Raw genomic sequence first — 22,580 nt, forward strand, 5'->3', positions numbered from 1 at the left:
TCTCACCTATGGTCATGAAGTGTGGGTCATGACCGAAAGTATAAGGTCGCGGGTGCAATCGGCCGAAATGGGTTTCCTCAGACGGGTGGCTGGTATCTCCCTTAGAGATAGGGTGAGAAGTTCAGTCACCCGAGAGAGACTTCAAGTAGAACCGCTGCTCCTACACTTGGAAAGGAGTCAGCTTAGGTGGTTCGGGCATCTATATGCCTCCCGAGCGCCTTCTTAGGAAGGTCCTCGATGCACGTCCCTCTGTATACTCCCTGAGGGAGTGGAGGAAGTTGCTCGGGATAAGGAAATCTGGAAGTCTCAGTTGGAACTGTTACCCCCGCGACCCGATTCCGGATAAGCGGTTGAAGATGGATGGATGGATGGATGGAATAATTTAACAGAGAAGACCAAACACACTACGTCTGAATGGTAGTCCCCTCTGGTAGTTGCCCTTGTTGCTCTGCCACCACTTTTCCTTAGCTCTATGGACTGTTTCAGTGATGGAGATGCAAGCCCATTTTAAACCTTAATACACTGTAACAAAGTCGAGGGAGAAAAAAAGCACACTCACAGTCACAGTCTATATGAATGCAATTTGCCGGGTGCACACGGCTCACAAATGAGAAAATAATAGCCAGCACTCCGAAAGTCCTTCTGGTGTCTTTTTTTAATTCCTTTCGGCACGGTGGGCAGTATCCACGGACGGACGAGTTCCGGCATCAAAGCCTTCCTCAGCGTGATACTCCCAAAATGCTGCCTGCGCCTTAATGAATTAAAAAAGTACCAGAAGGACTTCAGAGTGATGGCTATTATTTTCTGAATTCATTGTAACAGACCTTGCTTCTTTGGAAGACTTTTGATATTTTTGTCTCTGAAAATGTTTCATCTGAAAGACAGTTTTATACGTGGGGGTCCTTGCTTCATCTCTTTCTCTCAGCTAAGGGGTCCTTGGCCTGAAAAAACATTGAAGACCCCTGCTCTTATTTATCCTCCCAAGGACAAATCTTCAAGCTAATACAGCGTCACGACTTGAAGCGGCCTTCGCTTGAAAATCTGTTCTTGTCGGCGAGTGTAGCTTTGTGGACGTTGCTGAATATCCTTCTGCGGAAATTCATTTTCATCGAAAAAGGATTCTCCTCTGATCCCCGATTCACACATTAACATACTGTATGACAGGCTAAATCTGTTTCTATACCGTGTGAAAGGATTTTCTTTTTTTTAACCAATTTAGGCCTAGAATTATTGAATGCTTTAACTATTGAAAAATAGCAGACATACAAGCTCACAGGGTGCCGCGCTGCGAGCTTGTAGATCTTCTATTTTTGAAAAAGTTGTGAAAATGTTTGAAAATCTTTGAATATATGTATTTTTAAAGCAAACTTTTGAAACTCAAATTTTGCTTCTGGAGGGTCCCTGGAACTAAATATTTTGAGATGGGGTTCCGTGGCCAAATAAATATCATTTTTGGGGGTCCTTCACATGAAAAGGTTTGAGAACCACTGACATAGTAGTCTCTCAAGAACAGACTAACTGAGCTCCAGTTAAGTGAAAAGGACCTTTTCTTTGACGATGGCTATAGCCAGATTGCTGACATACAAGGATTCAAAGGACACGATAGAATCAGGTCAAAATTCAAATTTTCCAGATATTTCAAAAATAGCAGATCTACAAGCTCGCAGCGCGGCACTCGGTGCCGCACTGTGAGCTTGTATATCTGCTATTTTTCAATAGTTAAAGCATAAGATAATGATACACAATAATGTGTACCAGTTCTGAATGGGTTTTAACATACTGTAGGCCTATGTCAGGTTAAATCTGTGTCTATACCGTGTGAAAGGATTTTCTTTTCTTTTTTTTGAAAAGCATTGAAATGTTTTGAATCCGCGGTCAGTCAGTCCCATTTCTTTTATTAGCTCTTAGAATTCAGCATGTGCAGCATGTTCATTACTCTGGGAGCAAGGGTCTAATTACTGCAGCTTACTTGACAAAGTTCTGAGACAATTCTGTGTGCGCGTGCGTGTGTGTGCGAGTTTTGCATGTGTGTTTGTATTACCATCCTTGTGAGGACCAAACAAAGTTTGAGAAACATACATTGTGAGGACCATTGTCCATGCGGACCTCTAAGGGGCACCGTTGCTCCGATCCCCACCAAACGTGCTGGCCGACACTCATCAGTGATCTGCCATCACAATAGCTTCACCAGGGACCCCATGTGGCACCTAGCTCTGGTGCATCGTTAGAAGGAGTGCTCCTTAACGCTATATGTCACCGATGAGTTTTCCCTATTTTATACTAAACTCATTTGCTGACATTGATGAGTTTGGACAGATTTATTTTTTTATTGAATTTAACAAACTATCGCAATGATTCACATCTTCTGTAAAAAAATCGGATCCGGTTTCCAACAGGAAACAGGATGTAGGCGTGATCGAAAAAACGGATCTCCATTAGCTCCCATGTAAAGTTTTGCAGGAAAACGCCCATATTTATTTCCTGTTTCCTGTTTGTTTCACTCTGTCTGCCGTCAAAACGTGCTAGCTTTTTTTCAGAAGGGTTTGACCATTTAAGATGCACCTTCTTTTCGGCGACTCTGAAGCGTAGTGTGCGTTTCCGTGTTCGAGATCGGACTGGAACTTACTTGAGAAAAATATTTTGCAACGACTTGAAAAGGTAATGAAAGTTAAGAAATAGCTATTTGGTTAAATATGTCTGGCAGTGAATGAGATGTGTTTTTACTTAGATTGTGTGGCGATGTCACACACCGAAAAAATCACAGAACTTCTAGATCTGCAATGTTTTGTCTCTAGTTCGGCTATTTTCATCCATAAATGTTGATGTCCTCACAGCACAAGTATACTGATACAAAGGTGTGTGTGTGTGTGTGTGTGTGTGTGTGTGTGTGTGTGTGTGTGTGTGTGTGTGTGTGTGTGTGTGTGTGTGTGTGTGTGTGTGTGTGTGTGTGTGTGTGTGTGTGTGTGTGTGTGTGTGTGTGTGCGTGCGTGCGCGTGTGTGTGTGTGTGTTTTAGGACTCTGCAGGTGAGCCCCTATACAAGCTGTTCCGAGCCATCAAGCACCAGATTGAGAAAGGTCCCGTGGACGCCAGGGTGAAGAAAGCCAAGTACACACTGAACGACACGGGACTGCTGGGAGACGACGTGGAGTACTGCGTCCTGGTGAGACGCACGCACACACACACACACACACACACGCACACGCACACGCAGACGCACACACACACACACACACACACACACACACACACACACACACACACACACACACACACACACACACACACACACACACAGGGGCGTCACAAGGGGGGGGGAAGTGGGACTGAGTTACTAGGGCCCAAGGTGGAGGGGCCTTAATTATTTTATACTTTAGCTATTGAAAAACAGCTGTACCTAAGTAAAAAAAATGCTGTAGTTACTACAGTTGTTAGTTTGTAATAATCTTGTAGTTTAGATTATTATTGCAAATAATATATACATTTCGGCCATTTGAAAATAGCCAATCTACAAGCGAAATGGGACCTTCTTCATAATGAGTACTTCATGCAAAAAAGAAAATACAATACATTTTGAATTCCGGTCAACAGAGTATTTCTACATTGAAGTATTGATACTTTTACTTGAGTAAAAAAATACTTTTTCCACACACTGTATATACTGTACAATACACACACACACACCTATAGTATAATACCGGTGTGGTGACAGAATGGCATTTCACATCCTGGTGAACGAAACGCACACACGCACACACACAAACACATGCGCCTGCACGCACACATGCGTGCACTCCGCGGCACTGTTGCCAAGGCAACCAGCGACAAACCCCCGAGGCGACCGCCCAGCTTTTGTCACATCCATTTTCGGTGTCAATGTTCTGAGCTCAGGAGCTCCTCAGACTGAACACATTCCAATACACAGCATTGAGAAATGCATTGCTTAGGGTCAAAGGTAGGGCTGTCACAATTATTACATCATCGTCTAATCGCAATTATTTTACATAATCGCGATTATTTTTCATAATCGTTTCCATGTTGAAAAATTTTCATATATTTTTTTTTAAAAGTCAAAAATAGTGGAAATAGCCGATCTACAAGCTCACAACGTGTCGCATCGCAGATCTGTAAATGATCTATAAATGTTCTTTTTTAAGTATGAAGTTGTCAAATATGTCAGTAATCTATTTTTATATTTAGGTTATGTGTCATATCTGCCATGTGCAACTTCAAAGCCTAAAAGCCAAACAGAAATGTAATTGTCAACGACAAAAACACAATTAAATTGTTAATCGCAATTAGTATTCGTCATGTAAAATGTCATAATCGTGACAGCCCTAGTCAAAGGCCCAAAATGGAGCCTAAGAGAGTGTACAAATGGAGCCTAATTAGTCCATGGGCCATACGAGATGTCGGTATCAAAAAGGTGGCAAAGGTTACCATGCATTTTATAAAAGCTCTATATCTGTAGATTATATTTTGGTATGATAACCCTTTCTGAGACACAGCTAAATTGGTGTTATCAGCCGCTAAAGTTGGTGTCCCATTAGCCTCGGAAACCCAGACTTTTATTTTGGCGATAGTAGTGTCCCATTAACATTACATTACAGGAAAAAACGTAAAAAAATGAATCTGCTTTTAGTAGCATAAGAGGGGTCAAACTAGGGCACCCAGAGCACCCAGGGACCACGTTAGGGACCCCCGGGCAGGGGTGTCAAACCAAATGATGGGCCCTGGGTACAAGGATTCACTGTGGGCCCCCCATGAATGTTCTTCATAGGGGGAACCCCTTGTGCTTTAACTATTGGAAAATAGCAGATCTACAAGCTCAGCTACAGCGCTGCACTCGGTGCCGCGCTGTGAGCTAGTAACTCAGTCCCACTCCCCCCCCTTGTGACGCCCCTGTTAGGGGCCCCCAGGGAATGTCTTAGGTAAGCTCTCCCCGTGACTTGTTCCCCGACCTTTGCAAAACAGCCGTATCCAAATGGGACACGGCACAGCGGCTTTCTCTGAAGTCCCAAATTCAGTTTATTTGGCTCACTATCGTGTTGCTCTTAATGGAGGCTAATGTGAACCCAGCTGTTTTCTGTTAAAAGTCTGCATAAATAAAGAGACCCATGGGTAATGCCGTTGTCGGGGACAATTATCAAATTAGACCGAATTACACGTCCCTCCCGCCGAGACGGATCGCCTTCTGTGATTGTGTTAGCGAGGATAGTACACCATGAGCTCCACTACTCCACATGCATCGCAAGAAGCTCTAGCTCCTGTTACTTTCATTTCTGTCGCGGTCGGACGCCGGAAACCTTGTATGTCCAAAAGCTGTTACCTTTCAGAAAAAGGAGAAAAAGAGTGTAAAAAGGAAAATGACAATGCGACACATTCTGAGCTTGTGGAACTGTTATTTTTTGCTCCTTTTTTGCGTGACACTACAGTATGGCACTAGCCTCGTACCCGGCACAGTAGGGCATTCGTTTACCCCAAAAAAGCTGAACAAGTTGAAATATGTGTGGATTAAAGTTCTCAGCCGCCACGACTGATTTCAGTCATTCGGAAGCACGAAAATAGCTGATCTACAGGATCTTGTGAGCCTGTAGATCAGATATTAGTTATTTTCAAGATTACAAGAGTATTAGAATTGATCAAACTAGCAATAGATTACATGTTCAGAAGAATCTTCCATAAAACCATTATTGTCTCAGATATTCCATTAAGTAAAGCAGTGGTTCTCAAAGTGGATTCCAGGGACTCTGTGGGCTCCTTTATGGGGGTCTAAATTGACCCAAGTATGTAACTCTGACAGTGTACAAATGGAACCAAATGAACCCGTTAGGGTTCATTTGATTCCATTTGTACACTGTCAGAGTTAAGGGGAAACCTTGAAATGTGAAAGTTTGAGAAACACTGGGTTAAAGCCTCCCATCTGGCTGTGTGTTGTTTCAGAATGAACACCTAAATGTTATCATTCTACATATCGTGTTGTGATAATTGGAACGTGGCCTGACAAAATGTTTCAATTGGGATGAGATTTTATTGCATTATTCCAGTGGTTCTCAGCCAGTGGTCCTTGAGGGCGTTACATGTGGTCCCCAGCTCAATGACGGAGAGTTGGTAACCAAATGGACCCTTATACTGTAGATCTTTAACTCTTGAGAGCGTACTGTAAAATGAAACCAAATGGACCCTTACAGGTCCAGAGTTGAAGTATTGTTAAACATCTGCACCGCAAGAAGGCTACACATTTAGAGAATGTAGAAGAATTGTTATTTTGATCAACGTTTGCCTGGCAAGGAAGCTCCGCTGCAGATTAGAGTTTGCCTGTTAACACATCATCAGTACAGTATGGAATTGCGGACAAAATCTCATCCAACGATAGCAAAATATTCCACTTTTTTGGGGTCTGAGACTCAAATACAGAATAAATAACCGCCCTTGATATGAAAAAAGGGGTTGAAAACCACTGCTTTATGCCATGAATGTGGAGACATGAGGTTTCTCCACGACAGAGGCAGGCAGGCAGGCCGGCCGGCTCTCTCCCGTTCCCCACAGATGGAGACAGGCTGGGATGCTGCTGGCACTAAGATTGGGTTACCCACGTCTCCCATGGCTCTCTGTGTGAGTCTATGGAGTGGTCAGCTGCTATTTCTGACCAGAGTGGCACACACGCACGCACACACACACACACAGAGAGAGAGAGAGAGAGAGAGATAGAGAGAGAGAGAGAGCCGGAGGTGTCATCTTGGCCCACCACGGTGCACTCTCACACTCAGCCCAGGGCTGAGGCTGATCATTAGCGGTGGGCGCGGTGCTGGAAAGTAACTCAAGTACAATATCTACTCAAGCACTGTGTTTTAAGTACGACTTTATGAGGCACGCTTTTACTTTACTCAAGTATTTCCATGTTTTGGACGTTTTACTTCTACTATGCCATTACTATCTCCGAGGCAAATATTGTATTTTTTTTTACGCGACTACAATCACTTGAAAACATTACTTATAAGTTGCTTTATTAATACAAAACCCACATTCTTTACCTCATCTATTTGAAAATAGCCTCGTCTACAAGCTCACACGACAGGTCGTGGTGACAGGCTGTGAGTTTATAGACTGGCTATTTATGGTACTTTTACTTTTGATACGATAAGTATCTGTCGATGCCTTTGGCAAAGTATTTCCACATTATTGTATTTTTATTCTAGTAATTCTGCCACCTGTCCTCATTAGAGGGCCAAGGTGGAGGGCTTCTTGGCAGGTGTCAACACTGAGAGCACGGTTGCTAAGACAACCTGGACATATAGAGGGTCTTGAGTGTGTGTGTGTGTGTGTGCGCGTGTGCGTGTGTGTGCCTGTGTGTCCATGTGTATGTATGCCAATCATAGACTGTATATGGACGACGGGAACCGTCTTGTGACCCATTGGTTTCTACTTTCTACAGACCCTTTTTGAAGCCACTTTTTCGACAAATTCAAATCCGCCACCTTGGAACTTCCGGTCTGCGAAATGCTCCCGGAAATGTATGTTATTGGCTGCATCTGCAGCAAGGGGCGGGTCTAACATACCCTACTTTATCATTAGTGATTGAAAGCATGAAGTATTTATGAAAATGTTTACCCGGGTAATAAAATCAAACCAGCAGGAGGGGAAATAGCTGGGACATTAATTTGAACTGCATGCTGATAAAGACTTCCTATTTGGCTTCGAATCCAGCAGAGCTTCCTTGCCGCAACTGCTGTGGCGACATATGCACATATGCATACCGTAAATAACGAAATATTTGCCTGGCGTTGCCAGCCTCTATCACACACTTTGTTTTGGGAAGAGAGTCTGGGATTTCAGGAAGAGTTTTGCCCCAAACCACTTGCCCCAAGCCTACAGAAACCACGTTCCCCAAACATACAACCCTAATTGGTCAACCCGTGAAGCTGGTTGAGGAAATAGAATCTCAATGGATCGGTGCCAGACCGTACTACAACACCACTACCGCCAGGGGGTGTTGTTGTGTTCGGTCTGGTTTATTAACCAGGCAACTAAATATAGCAGATATATAAGCTCACAAGGTGTCACGTTGTGGCGTGTTGTGAGCTTGTAGATCTGCTATTTACTGACCACGGCACGACACCAGGCCACAAGGGGCCGTGTCCAGCAAGACTTTTTTCTTTTTCGCAGCAGTGGATGTTTTGTAATTTTCTTTTTTTTTTAAGAAGAGAAGTGTGTTATTTGGAAACCCAGCAGCAGTGGTGGTGAGGTGCTGAACATCTGTTTTTTGGAGCTTGCGAGCTGAAATACTTTCAACTCGGGGCGTTTTGAAGGGTTATTATAGGCAAGTGCCTGGTCTTTTCAGCTGGGAAGAAACACTTCGCTGGTTTGATTTGATTCATTAAATACTTTATTAACACCTAAGCTGCCTTTGACATGTCAGCTCGTCAATGAAAGGGTTAATACCATGACGCCATTGACGGGGCAGCTCGTCACTCTTACTGTAAATACAGTAAAACTGTTATGACTTTCTGTACTTCTGGGCTGATCAATCTGCACGTTGGGCGTGCACACGAAGTGAAGCTCCTCCATAGAAATCCATTGATCTTTCAATAAAGGTTCATTTACTCGAAAAAATAAATTTTGATCCCAAGGCTGGCATGTTTCGAGCTAAATCTGCCTTCGTGTGGTGGCTGCCATGACACTTTCATGTCAACACACTGTCACGTGACTAGATGGGGTAAACGTTGCGCCAAAAAATTGGCGCAAATTCCCGCCCGGCCCTTCAAAATAAGAGCGGAAGCCTATGGAGGAAGCGGCGCGGTAGCAAGGAAATTCATCCCTTCAAAGTAAGAGGCAGCAAAAGTGTTAACAGTTTGCAAAAAGTACAGACGTACGGTACTACAATAATGCTGAAAGGATAACACAAAAAGCCCTGGCGGCTTCTAAAAGAGTCTGGCAATGCCCGGCTATTGTTTCCACTTTGGTTCTATGTATTCAATTCATCAAGACATATAAAGACATACAATATTCTATACAAGAAACCCTCACTATACACACAGCCTTCTTCACACAACGGTGTCATGGGAAAATAATAATAAAAAAAGAAAATAGCAGATATACATGCTCACTGTTTTTTTAATTATTGACTGCTATTTTCACTATTTTCGAAATATTTTTTTCAAAATCTTGACCTAGTTCGATTAACTGTGAAACCTCTAAACATTTGTGGGTGTGGGTGTGTTCCTGTCTGTGCGCGTGCGTGCGTGCGTGCGTGCGTGCGTGTGTGTGTGTGTGTGTGTGTGCGTGCGCGCTGCAGACCCTGCAGGTGCTGGTGCAGGGCGAGGGTCCGGACGTGACGCCGGTCAAGGTGCTGAACTGTGACACCATCTCCCAGGTGAAGGAGAAGATCATAGAGACAGTGTACAGGAACCTGCCCTACTCGCTGAGGCCCAAGGTGGACAGTGTCACGCTGGGTGAGTGAGTGGTGCAGGGGTGTCGCGCCACATTCTGGGCCCTGGGTACAAGGATTCACTGTGGGCCCCCCATGAATGTTCTTCATAAGGGGAGGGGGTTTAACCCATTCAGACTGGGAACGCATTAGTACGCATAATGTTGTGCTTTAACTATTGAAAAATAGCAGATAAGCACACATTTTCACGACTTGTCAAAAATAGCAGATCTACAAGCTCACAGTGCTGCACTCTGTGCCGCGCTGTGAGCTTGTATATCTGCTATTTTTCAATAGCTAATGTATAAAATAATTAAGGCCCCTCCACCTTGGGCCCTGGTAACTCAGTCCCACTTTCCCCCCCCTTGTGAGCCCTGGAGTGGCTCCCTCTTCTGGTGCACTCATCCGCGGTGTTATTTTCGCTGACGAAAAATGTAATTCAACTACCTTTTTTCACAGACGAAAACTAAATTAAAACAAAAAAAACAAACAAAAAAAAACAGCTATGATAACTAAGACTATGACTAAATGTATTGACAATATTGTCGACGAATAAAAAACTAGACTAAAATGTTAGGGAGGGACTAGTGGAGATGAGATTCAGTAGAACTAAAATACATGCTTGGTTGTGTGCAGGTGTCAATCTCCGAAAACAGCTGATCTACAAGCTCACGATGTGTCGCAGCTCGACGCCTTGCGAGCTTGTAGATCTGCAATGTCCGGTACACAGCTGAGTATATAAATCAGGCATTTCAAAGCCATCGCGGCTCACCAAAATACATTTTACTCGACTAAATCAGCTGTAGATTTAGTTGACTAAAATATATTGGTATTTAGCCAACTAAAACTAGAAAATATGACTAAAACTACATTAAAATGTATTCAAAATACAATGACTAAAACTAAATCATGATTTGCAACTCTCTGACGTGTTGGCTATTTTTTAATGATTGATCAACAAAATAGGTTTTAAAGCCAAAGGGTAAATTTGTTGAGCACCACTTATCAAGTGGAACTGCATGTTCAAGCAGAAGAACGCTCAATAATTGAAGGATGTCAGTCCAGGCAAAGGTTAACTAATTAACAGATCATTAATGCCAAACAACACTTTTTAGTGTTGCCATTAAGACGTATTTCTGTTTGATGAATTGGACCACTTAACGGTTAAGTGGTCCAATTCATCAAACAGTAGGGGTTAACTCTTAACCCCTTCCTTTGTTGACCGGAATCCCTCAGGGGTCTATACTTGGTACCCTCCTGTTTTCTCTCTACACCAAATCGCTTTCGAAAATAGCCGAGAATATGGATGCTAGGGTTCATTCAAAAATCTAAACAAATTCTGGGCATTCTTGGAATTCATGATTAAATTATTATTTCTCCTATCCATACATTCCAGGAATCTCCGTAGCATGTACGATATACTGTACGTCCTTTGCATATATCTCATATCATCTGATCAACTGTCACACACTAGTTCTGGGTTTTGCTGACGACCCGAGGAACTGCAAAGTGGACCGGACGAGCGCTTCTTGTAGGGATGGGTCGATATGAACATTTCTTATCACGATTATTGTGACAAAAGAAAAGGATTTACGATATTATCGCAATAATCGAAATCCATTATCATTGGGCAGAACATTTGGCTTGTAGATCGGCTATTTCTTGGCAAAGACATTTGATAGAGTGAAAAAAGTACCTTTTACCAATTCTAGAGCCTTTAAGAGGTAGGTACCGAATATGCAGCTCAGCAAATAAAAGGTGAATTGAACCCAATGCATGATGGAGGACGATATCACAATGTTTTTTATCACGATATACGATAATATCGCTTATCGTCCCGTCCCTAGCTTCTTGTGGATCCGACCCCGTTCCCAACAGGCGCGCGTTTCCGATGGAGCAGCCATTTGTTTGATCAATTAAAGAATGACCTCTCCTTCTCTTTCGGGAGTGCACAAGGCATTAATGATGCCGAGAAGGACCAGTACAGGCCGTGGCAGCCAGCAACACAATGCAACGACTCCTCCTCAATCCCTAAACAAAGTTTTGCTCGCTTGCATTAATCACAGAGCTCAGGGAAAACGGCATGAAAGCCTAAAGCTCCGCGCAGACGTCGCTCCAACCACATCAAAGGCGGTCTATATTCCCACACATGCCGCCGGATTGCGTTTCTTTATGAATTTTAGATAAGTAGACATCGACGCGCTTTCAAGTTGAATCAGAGCGATAACCTCCTCGAATCTGGAGCTGCTATTTTTGAATGAATAACTCTGTAATGAGCTTGCGGTCCGTCGTCGTAGTACGGCTGTGTTAATTTCAGAAAGTGACATCATTTTGTGGTGTGCAGTAATCAGTGGTGGAAGAAGTACTTTTTTCCCCTCTTTTTTAATTTAAAGGTATAGTTCACCCCCAAAATTACTTTCTTGTGCATTCCTGAGCCAATGATTTCATGACCGACATAATCTCCAGTAAGAAAAACTCTTAAGGGCTATATTTTGTAGTCTAGAACTGGAGGATTGATTGTGGGGTTTGGCTTGCACTTGATGATGTCATAAAAGTGTACTTTGCAAGCCAAACCCCACAATCAATCCTCCAGTTCTAGGAAACACAGAAGGGGGGGACTTTTTTCTTATTTCCACACAACAACTCCAAGATGACATTGTTCAATGTTGAAAATGAGTGGTATTCCCCTTTAAGGAATGTTACAAAAGCGACGATGGGTGGGCTGTCCCTTTAATACCACTATAGAAAAATACTCAGCTACAAGTAAAAGTCCTGTACTGAAATGTTGCTTTAAGTACACAAGTATTGGCATCAGAATATATCCACAGTACAAAAGTAAAACTCAAAATGGGTCAAGACTTGTCAAACTGCCCTGGAGTGTCTCCATAATGAGAATCTCACAGGTGAATGAAATCTTGTGTCATGATTACTCATAAGGACTTGCTAGTGCAATCACGCATTACGTTGTCTTTGTTGTTGTTTTTGGTTTACATTTTATTTTGCTATTTTTTTGTTTGGCATAATACTGTTAATTAGTCTTCCTTCAGAAGACCTCATGTAGGCAAAATCTGTGAAAAATTTGGGAATTGTTAACAGAGAGCATGTGAGCTTTCGGCTCACGTGTCCCAGGAATGGGTGGACCAAAGGCTTTGGTCCACCCATTCCTGGGATGGCCTGGGGTCACTTCCAATTTCACGTTTCTGATCCGGTCGGGAGTGGAAACAGCTAGGCCTGTCACAATTATTACATAATCGTCTAATCGCAATTATTTGACATAATCGCAATTGTTTTGTCATAATCGTCATAATTGTGAATGTTGAAAAATGTTCATACATTTTCATACATTTTCAGAAATAGTGGAAATAGCCGATCTACAAGCTCGTAGATCGGCTATTTCCACTATCAATGTTATTTTTTAACACAACGGAAGCCAAGGTTTCTAACATTTCTAGCTGTTGCTGCTGCCGTCGTTCACTTACGCTTTATTTTGAAGAGCCTCGGAAGCTTCGTGCGTGTGCACGTGAGTGTCCACTGACGATTGAGGAAGATAATCCATTTGTTTACAAACAAATGGATTATCTATCATACAGTGATGATAGAGCTGTCAAACAAGTCTATGAAGCCATCTATGAAAAGGTTTAATCTGCAACACAATTTTGTACAATACTGTAGTGGTGGGGGTCCCTGCTTCATCTCTCTCTCAACTAAGGGGTCCTTGGCCTGAAAACGTCAAAGACCCCTGACATACGGAAACCATAATTTTGTGGGTGTGAAAATCACCTGACGTTAGTGTTCTAGGGTCAAAATAAATAAATAAATACAATGCTAAAATGACGAAGACAGAGGCAGATGAGAGACAGAATTGGGCGGGTTAGCTAAACGTAATTCCCTGAGGGGTTTAGAAAAAAAACCAAACATAAAACACAATGACGACAACAAAACGTAAATGACAAGCATAGACACAGTTCAGTTAACACTCCATGGGTTACTGTCTAATGATCAAATGCACCTGCTGTGAAAACAAATACAAACGTCCCTCCCTCGCAATCTTCCGCCGTAACTTCAAATTCCCACTATGCCCCTTAACTCTCAAATACCTGGAACGCGCCCAAGTCGCGTTAGATTTTAACCACTTTAACCATTATTTTATGCTTTAACTTTAGAAAAATAGCAGATATACAAGCTCACAGCGCGGCACCGAGTGCCGCGCTGCGAGCTTGTAGATCTGCTATTTTTGAAAAATCGTGAAAATGAGTGCAAGTCTTTGAATATCTTTGACCCGATCTTTGACCCGACTTCTAAATCCTTCTTCTAAATCATGTTGTTCTCAAACTTTTTCATGTCAAGGACCCCCAAAATTACAGGTATTTGGCCGCGGACCCCCATCTCAAAATATGTTGTTCCAGGGACCACCCAGAAGCAAATATTTGAGTTACAAATGTTCGCTTTTAAATAGATATATTCAAAGAGTTGCAAAGAAATATCATGATTTTTCAAAAATAGCAGATCTACAAGCTCGCAGCGCGGCACTCGGTGCCGCGCTGTGAGCTTGTATATCTGCTATTTTTCAATTGTTAAAGCGGTCAATAGTCCTAGGCCTAAATGGGTTTAGTGTCACTGGCGCGATGAATCAGTAAATGGTTAAACCAGGAGTCTTCAGTGTTTTTCAGCCCAAGGACCCCCTAGCTGAGAGAGAGATGAAGCAGGGACCCCCACCACTACAGGATTGTACAACATTGTGTTGCAGATTAAACCTTTTCATAGATAGCTTCATAGACTTGTTTGACAGCTCTATCATCAGTGTATGATAGATTCAGGTTAATATTTATTGTTAGACATCTAACCATTTAAACCGTCAATACTTAACGTGACCTTTCACTCTGTTGTACTTAGTCTGCTCTTTTTCCCCTCGACACCAAACCAAACCTCTTTGCCGTGTTTACGTCCTTTGTACAAGGCATCCTTGTACTTCTGTTTATGTGGACATAAATAAACATTTTCTGCGTGCGTGCGTGTGTGTGTGTGTATGGTGTTTAAAAAAATAGCCGATCTACAACTGCGGGGCATTGTGACAACTTGTGAGCTTGTAGATCTGCTATATTTGGCTAAAATGTTCAAGTGGTTAACGTAAAAAAAACAAAAAACATATCCTATCCATAGACGTAGAAAATATGGACGGTGGGAAGTGATGATGTCACCATTGGTTTCTATCAGAGCGAAAATTAAGCATTGTTTTTGCCCTCGTATGGGTGTCTGCCATGATTGTATTAATGGTACCCAAGGAAGGCTGTTGGAAGACTAGAATTAACTTGCTGTTCCTGCCTCCACCACAGAGTGGCGCCCAGGCACCACGGGGCAGGTCCTGTCAGATCTGGACGTGACATCGCAGAAGGAGGGCCGGTGGCGACGCATCAACACCCTGGCACACTACAACGTGAGTTCATTGTTTATGACAGCGACGTTTATGTTGTTATCACGGCAGACACTTAAGGGCTTTGCACACAGGACAGTTGCATTTTCATTTGCTGCATGTTTAAAACGCATTGGATTTGGTATGCAAGGCTGTGCGGAATCCACACTGTGGATCCGAAAAGGAGTCATAAAAGGAGTCAATGAGTTTTTACCGCATGCGACAAGACGCACAAATCGAACTGGGTTCGATCAGGAAAAAAACGCACTGCCGCAGCCACCTACCGCATGGCAAATTTGGAGCCGGTGTGCATGAGGTCATAAAGAATCATTGTTTTCTTTTAAAAAATGAAAAATGCGTCTGTGTGCAAAGCCCTTTAGACCTTGAGATAGGTAGATTTGTTGTGACGATGTCGGTAGACACAGATCCGACCTGATCACTCGCTATTAGCGGGATTTGCGTGCAGTCGCTTCCCTGGTGTCTCTCTAACCATTCAGCTATGGCCGACCCCAGGGCAGGATTCATGGTGCCCTGTGCACACAGGCCAGAGGATACAGCACCTTCATGGTGCCCTGTGCACAGGCCAGAGGATACAGCACCTTCATGGTGCCCTGTGCACAGGCTAGAGGATACAGCACCTCCATGGTGCCCTGTGCACAGGCCAGAGGATACAGCACCTTCATGGTGCCCTGTGCTTCAGCACTTCAAGCACGTTGATTAATCCGGCCTTGGCTGCCCCCTGTAGAGTAAAGCACTGGAGCATCTCTGATGCTTTATTCCTGTTGTCCCATAATGTACTGTCTTGGAGTGGTCCATATTGTCCCTGAGGCTCTGTTGTTGTGACACCACCGTCATTTAATTCCTATATGCACTGTATTGATCGTGGACCAGTAGGAGTCACTCACAGCAGCACTCCACATTACATATTTTAGCCTATTAACTCATACCTCGCCCTTGGCTGCCAAAGTGCCAGGCTGCCACAAGTCTCCATAGACTTCCATGTAATTCATAGTGCACGGATCATGCACGCCCATGCATAGATCATGCACCACGTGTGTGCACGCTGTTCACAGCTTTCAAACAAGAAGATCTGTCGGAATATCGTTGTTGTCGGGTGGAAACCATGTATGTCCAAAACCTTCCCTTTTTGTTATTATTTAAAAAACGACTTAAAATAGAGAAAATAGCCAATCTACAAGCACACAACATCGCGAGGCGTTGTGTGTTTTAGATCGGCTATTTTCACTACTTTTTTGCGACACTCTTGTATGATGAAGTAGGGCTTTAATTTATCCAGAAACGTACACATTTGAAACTTGGAGATACGAGTTTTCTGCCTGACAGTGACGATATACTGTAGTGGCAGTCGCAGTGTTTGCTAGGTCAATAAGAAAATGACCAGTAAATACCCACAATACAGACCCAACTAGGACACACAATCATTGCTATTGATTCTGAATTAGTTTCTGAGGCATACAGAGAAAGCGGGTTGACGTCAGAGGCAGTATTGATATGAAAATAGGCTGTGCTTGTACACGTGCGTGCCTGTGCGAGTGTGTAAGTACAGTACTTGTATTTCCAATTTTTAGTACTTGTACTTCTACTCCAGTACATCTCAAGGGCATATATACTTATAACTCAACTATATTGTATGTAAAAATGTTCTGCCGTCTGTGCACTTTGTAACTGGCTGTTCTGTCTGACTGCAGTGGCAGTTTTTATGTCCTTTTGTACAAGGCATCCTTGTACTTCTGTTTATGTGGACATAAATAAACATTTTGTGTGTGTGTGTGTGTGTGTGTGTGTGTGTGTGTGTGTGTGTGTGTGTGTGTGTGTGTGTGTGTGTGTGTGTGTGTGTGTGTGTGTGTGTGTGTGTGTGTGTGTGTGTGTGTGTGTGTGGTCTCTCAGGTGCGGGACAACGCCACTCTGGTGCTGTCCAGGGTGCTCCACACTCCACACAACTACGACCAACACCAGGAGAACCACGAAGAGAGTATGTTATGCGTTCATGTGTTTTCAACTTGAGAACCCCTGAAGCCCTCATGACGGATAGCGAAAATAGATGACCTAGGTGATAATAGGCTCACAAGAATTGAGAGCTTGTAGATCGCCCATTTGTGCTATTTTTAAAACGATCTAGAGGTGCCAGGGTTCATTGTCACGTCACAGATAAATTAGTGGATGAAACACAGTTATGTGCAAGATCCATCGTTTTGTTGTTTTCAGAAAGATTAAAGAAAGGGGGGGGGGGGGGGGGGCAGGGAGAAAAGGGAGAACGAACAAACTGTAAGGAAAAACGTGTAAAGTAGAGGCAAAAATGAAAGATATCTGCATGTGCCATATGGCGGGACCCCAGATGATTAGCTTAACCTGCTTGCTGCCAGGATTAAAATAGACTAATGTCTTCAATTGCCACCATTTTCGTACCTTTTAATGTGCACGATGGTGCACGGGTCATGCACGGATAATGCACGGATCATGCACCATTTCTGCCATGTTTGAAAGATAGAGTAGGAAGTAGTGCAAAAGAATTGCCTACAATTTCAAGTGCTTGTCAGGGTGGGGGTCCCCAGTTCAAACACGATATTTTTCGGGGGTCACGACATTGAAATATTTGAGAACTGTGGTATATTAAAGTCTATGAGTTCAACTATTTTCAACCTTGTTGCTTGGAGGAAGCGGACAGCCTGCCGGCTACCGGGAAATACACCACATACATACAATTCTATCGTCTTTTAAAGCAAAGTCAAAGGCGGACCCCTTCATTTGTCCAGACAGGTTAACTAGATTAGGTATTTGGTAACCAAAGGTCTTCTGTCTAAACAAAAGGTATCTACACCTCAATGGATCACTGGCCTTCCAGCTCCTAGATTAACAAAAGGAATGTTAATGATGGTAACACCCTTATGCCCGAATAGATGAGACAGGCAGCTGCCACATCAGCTCAACTCAAGACTGTAAACACCATTTGTTGAGCCTGTAGAAATTATACAGTATAGTACACAATATCTAATTCATGGCAATATCTGGTGAATATGATTTCATAGGATACGACAGAACCCTTAGCATAGACCAGCAGGTACAGTAAATGTTAGACATAAGGTGCGAGGCGGCGTTGATAATTCTGTAGTTCCACATTAGCCTGCAGGTATGTACAGTACGTGACATCATTTGCGTTTTAAGTTTGCACCGGGCGAGTGAAAGACTGCGTGGAATTATCTTTGCGCAAGCATCCCACGAATTGGATGGTTGTCACATTTTAAATAAATAATAAGAATTAAAGAGAACTTTTAGAGTGAAGAAAATCAAATATTTTAATCCTTTGTATATTTATTCCAACGCACAAAGACACACGTGAGCGCGCGCACACACACCTTTTAATTGAGGGGGAAAGCGAGCACAGACGAGTTGTAATCTCTAGAGTTTCCTTGTCTTCCCCCCCAGTGCTTTTGTCAACATCCCCAATCTCATTTGACATGCTAATACCTCTTGTTTTATGTATCACCGCTTGCACTTTGAGAATCCGCTTGTAATAAAATCCAGGTTTTTTTATTTTTATATCCGCGGCTTTTCTGGTATGCGTACGCACTTGGAAATAGCCTGTTGTTTTAAACATTTCCACTTTCATATTCACAGTTGTTTGATTTAAATTCGGTTTGGGAGCACCTTGAGGCCTTCTTTCATCCTGTTTTCTATATTTTGTGAAGACAGCTTTGAGAGTAACTCGAAATAGTATGGAAATAATTATCATTAGGATAATTAACGTACTTAAGCCCTACTTTATACTTAGTTGCATGATGGTGTCGCATGGCAATAATAGTGTTAGAAACTTCTTGAAAATGTTTGCCTTTAATGACGTACCCAAAGGTTGAAAGTAGCTAACTACTTAGACCCTGGCCTATATACTGTACTTAGTTGACTGGAGTCCCCCAGGGGTCTATAGCCTACTAGACCCCATTCTCTTTCCCGTCTACACCAAATCTTTTCACAGAAAATAGCTGATCGACAAGCTCACGAGTTGTGTTGCAACGCATTGTGCACTTGTTTGTAGATCTTCTATTATATATAGATATGTATTAGATATTTTTTACTAAACGTGCATACTCCAACGGGCTCGGACTGAAGTTGTCAGCAGGGAGTGTTGAGGTGGAAGGAGTAGGACGAAGGCTCTGCGACATCCTCCCGGTGGGGGCTCCTCTATGGCAGTTGCAGCCAGTAGTCGCACAGAAACGTGCAGAGGAATCAATTGGCATAACGACTAATTTGGAGGAGAAAAGGGGTTTAAAAGCCAAGAAAGAAGAACATATTAAAACTCATTTACTGCCCTTTTGAAACCCTTCTAATGTTCCACACCGCCAGGATTTTGCCTACCATTATCGTGGGCGTGTGCATGCATCTCGTGCGCGATGGTTCACTAATCGCGTTCGCTCTAGTATCCAGCCATGGTAAGCGACAAAAAACAACAGTCCTCCATTTTCCATAGCGAAACATTTTGCATGCCACGTGATTATTGCGTAACCTGGAAGTGAATGCGCTCGGAGACAGGACACAGGCGGTTGGTTGTCCCGCCCCCTGATCCGGTCTGGGACTTTCACTTCCGGTTCATACGGGTTGCCCATGCATAGAGCAAAACAAAACATGTCGGATCGGCGATCATATTTAAAAAAAAATTATAGCGGTTACAGCATATGTATGGCTCGTCATAGGCAGAACGGACGCATTTATATAACTCGTCAAACTTGTCATACGCAGTAAATGAGTTAACATGATGTGTTTTTTTTTTATAATCTGTGTAGGGAACGCACTGTTGGAGGACGACAAGGTGTTTCATCTGGTGCGGCCGGACGAACTGGACGAGATGAAGTCCAAGAGAGGCAGCATGAAGGACAAGTCCATGACCAAGGCCATCACTGAGATTTATCTCACCCGCCTGCTCTCTGTCAAGGTACTATACCAGCTGGATGACCACACTCTACCACACAGGGCAGTTATTAAAGCTGTACTGTGGAAGCTGCTCAACTAGTGGTCAGTAGCGGTATTGCTTTTCTCGGCCGGAGTCGCCGTTCCGGTGGTCCGCGGGCAAGATTCCTTCACCAATGTAAACACAGTTGCTGAGGGAAGCTACTTCCTTTAGAGACAGCAAGACTCGCTGTGATTGGGCGGTGGTGTATGATCCGCGCTGTGATTGGCCGGTAGTGTATCATGTGGGAGATGACATCATTTTGCCGTGAAATTCTCCCCCCCTCACGACTCATAGAAAACATAATAAAGAGTGGGTGTTCTAAAACTTTAGCAATTTAACAGTTAGGACAATTTTAAGATTTGTTTTATAAAAAATTGTATAACTTTAACTGCTTTTATTTTAGAATTGCCAGTTTTCTGGCAATTCTGTCTTCTTCCTGGGTTTGGAAATCGCATGATGAGCATAATCATTGCTGTCGGACAGTAGTGGAAAAAGTGTCCTTTTTTCTTTCCTTTTTTTTTACTTAAAAGTATCAATTCTGCATTGTAGAAATACTCCGGAAAGATTCCAAAGTTCAAAATGTACTTGACTAAAAGTAAAAAGTATTGCTATTGAAATGTATTTAAAGTATCAAAAGTAGAATGCAGAATGTCCACTTTTCACAAGTTTTCAACTGTATAAAGTGTATAAAAAGTCCTTTGAAAAAAGCAGATCTACACTGAAAATAGACGATTTGCAAGCTCACAATGTGTCGCATCGCAACGCATTGTGAGCTTGTAGATTGGCTATATTTTCAAATGGCCAAAATGTATTTAAGGCTGAAGTGGTTAATGTATGTTTTGTAATAATACAAATAATTGTAGTGGAGTATAGTACAATATTTGCCTCTGAGATGTAGTGGAGTAGAAGTAAAAGTCCTGAATATTGGAAATACTCCAGTAAAGTACCCGTATTTTCCGGACTATAAGGCGCACTGGACTATAAGGCGCACTGTCAATGAATGGTCTATTTTCGAACTGTTTTCATATATAAGGCGCACGCACCGGACTATAAGGCGCACATGATAGACGCTACCGTTGCGTTATGCATCCAACAGATGGAGCTGTGCTAAAGGGAATGTCAATGTCAATGAATGATCCATATATAAGGCGCACTAGACTATAAGGCGCACTGACGTTTTTTGAGAAAATTAAAGGCTTTTAAATGCGCCTTATAGTCCGGAAAATACGGTAAAAGAAATAACTCAAAATTGTACTATTTCCACCACTGCTGCTGGGTAGAAACCTTGCGTTTTCATATTTCAAAGTTTTATGTGATTGTACCAGTAGATCTTGGATTACGTGCCCAGATGCAAGAAATGACACAAGGGCAGACGTTTGTGCTCAATTTATACGCCGTTGCACTTGCCAAAAAAAGACCCGATCTTTACAGCCGGGTGACACGCGCTGTCTTGCGATGGAGCATAAATTAGACAATATATTATTTCTGCTGGAATTAGGAACAGCATCCCCATCTTTTAGCTCCCTATACTGTAGGCTGAAAAATATACCTCCACATATGTGTGCTAAATGAGAATGTTTGAGCTTGACTCATTGCTTTTGGCATTTGACATTGCGCTTCGTCTCTGCCCTGTCTTACTGTGTGTGTGTGTGTGTGTGTGTGTGTGTGTGTGTGTGTGTGTGTGTGTGTGTGTGTGTGTGTGTGTGTGTGTGTGTGTGTGTGTGTGTGTGTGTGTGTGTGTGTGTGTGTGTGTGTGTGTGTGTGTGTGTGTGTGTCGTGCGCGTGTGCGTGTGCGTACGTACATGCGTTTGTGTGTTACATTATTTTTGAGGGCCAAATGTCCCCACATTATAAGTTCTCAGTCGCCACGAATGATTTCATTTGTCATTTGGATTCCATCTTCTATGGAAGCATGTCTGCCGCCTCCCTTGCCGCACCGATAAGCCGCTGTTCCATTTTTCCAGCGTTGCCGCGCGGTGAACATGTTCTCCCATGGTTCTCCCCACCGGGGGAAATGGATATGCTGTGTGGCAGCGCGCCGCATCCAGTTGGGTTTACCGCGCGGCACTTGACGTGCGTCGATAGCGAGGCGTAACGCTGCGCAGCCGCCCGCGTCCAGTATGTGCTCCCCTTAAGGCTACCTAATAGGGGGTCCCGACGTAAATAGGTTACGACTTGGTCAAAGAACGTTTTTTTTTTGCAGTCTGGAGATGTTATTCTTGCTTTGATCCATGTGATGTCCTATATAAGTATAGTCATACAATTGTACTTGTGAATGTGTGTGTGTGTGTGTGTGTGTGTGTGTGTGTGTGTGTGTGTGTGTGTGTGTGTGTGTGTGTGCGTGTGCGTGTGCGCGGCCCCCTCCAGGGAACACTGCAGCAGTTCGTGGATGACTTCTTCCGCAGCGTGCTGTGCTCCGGGGCGGTCGTACCGCCCGCCGTCAAGTACTTCTTCGACTTCCTGGATGAGCAGGCGCTGAAACACGACAACGTGGACGAGGAGTGCATCCACATCTGGAAGACTAACAGGTAGAATGCAGACACAGACAGACAGGCATGCACGCACACACGCACACACACACACACACACACACACACACACACACACACACACACACACACACACACACGTGCGCGTGAGTGCGCAAACCACTCGGCGGCTAGGGTTACAAATTAGCTGCAGCATACAGTCCCGCTTCTGCTTGTCAAAGTTTGTCTGCGTGTATAAATGAAATAAACTAAAACAAATGCGTTAATTTCTTTGTATTTAGAGAATCATAGCA

At 43.3% G+C, this 22,580-nt stretch overlaps 1 protein-coding gene across 1 annotated transcript in view; it reads left to right on the forward strand.

Annotated features, from left to right (window-relative positions):
• Positions 1 to 22,580, forward strand: part of plxnb2b (plexin b2b) — a gene marked incomplete at both ends in the record, with an annotated part of 194,558 nt that overhangs the window by 161,055 nt on the left and 10,923 nt on the right. The window contains 6 exons of the mRNA XM_080737057.1: positions 3,015 to 3,161; positions 9,294 to 9,450; positions 14,759 to 14,859; positions 16,744 to 16,828; positions 19,632 to 19,780; positions 22,166 to 22,326. Of these exons, the coding sequence (XP_080593183.1) occupies positions 3,015 to 3,161; positions 9,294 to 9,450; positions 14,759 to 14,859; positions 16,744 to 16,828; positions 19,632 to 19,780; positions 22,166 to 22,326 (800 nt within the window). The remainder of the gene's footprint in view (positions 1 to 3,014; positions 3,162 to 9,293; positions 9,451 to 14,758; positions 14,860 to 16,743; positions 16,829 to 19,631; positions 19,781 to 22,165; positions 22,327 to 22,580) is intronic.

This window comes from Nannobrachium achirus (genome assembly GCF_963921795.1).
Source record: "Nannobrachium achirus genome assembly, chromosome: 11".
Lineage (NCBI taxonomy): Eukaryota > Metazoa > Chordata > Actinopteri > Myctophiformes > Myctophidae > Nannobrachium > Nannobrachium achirus.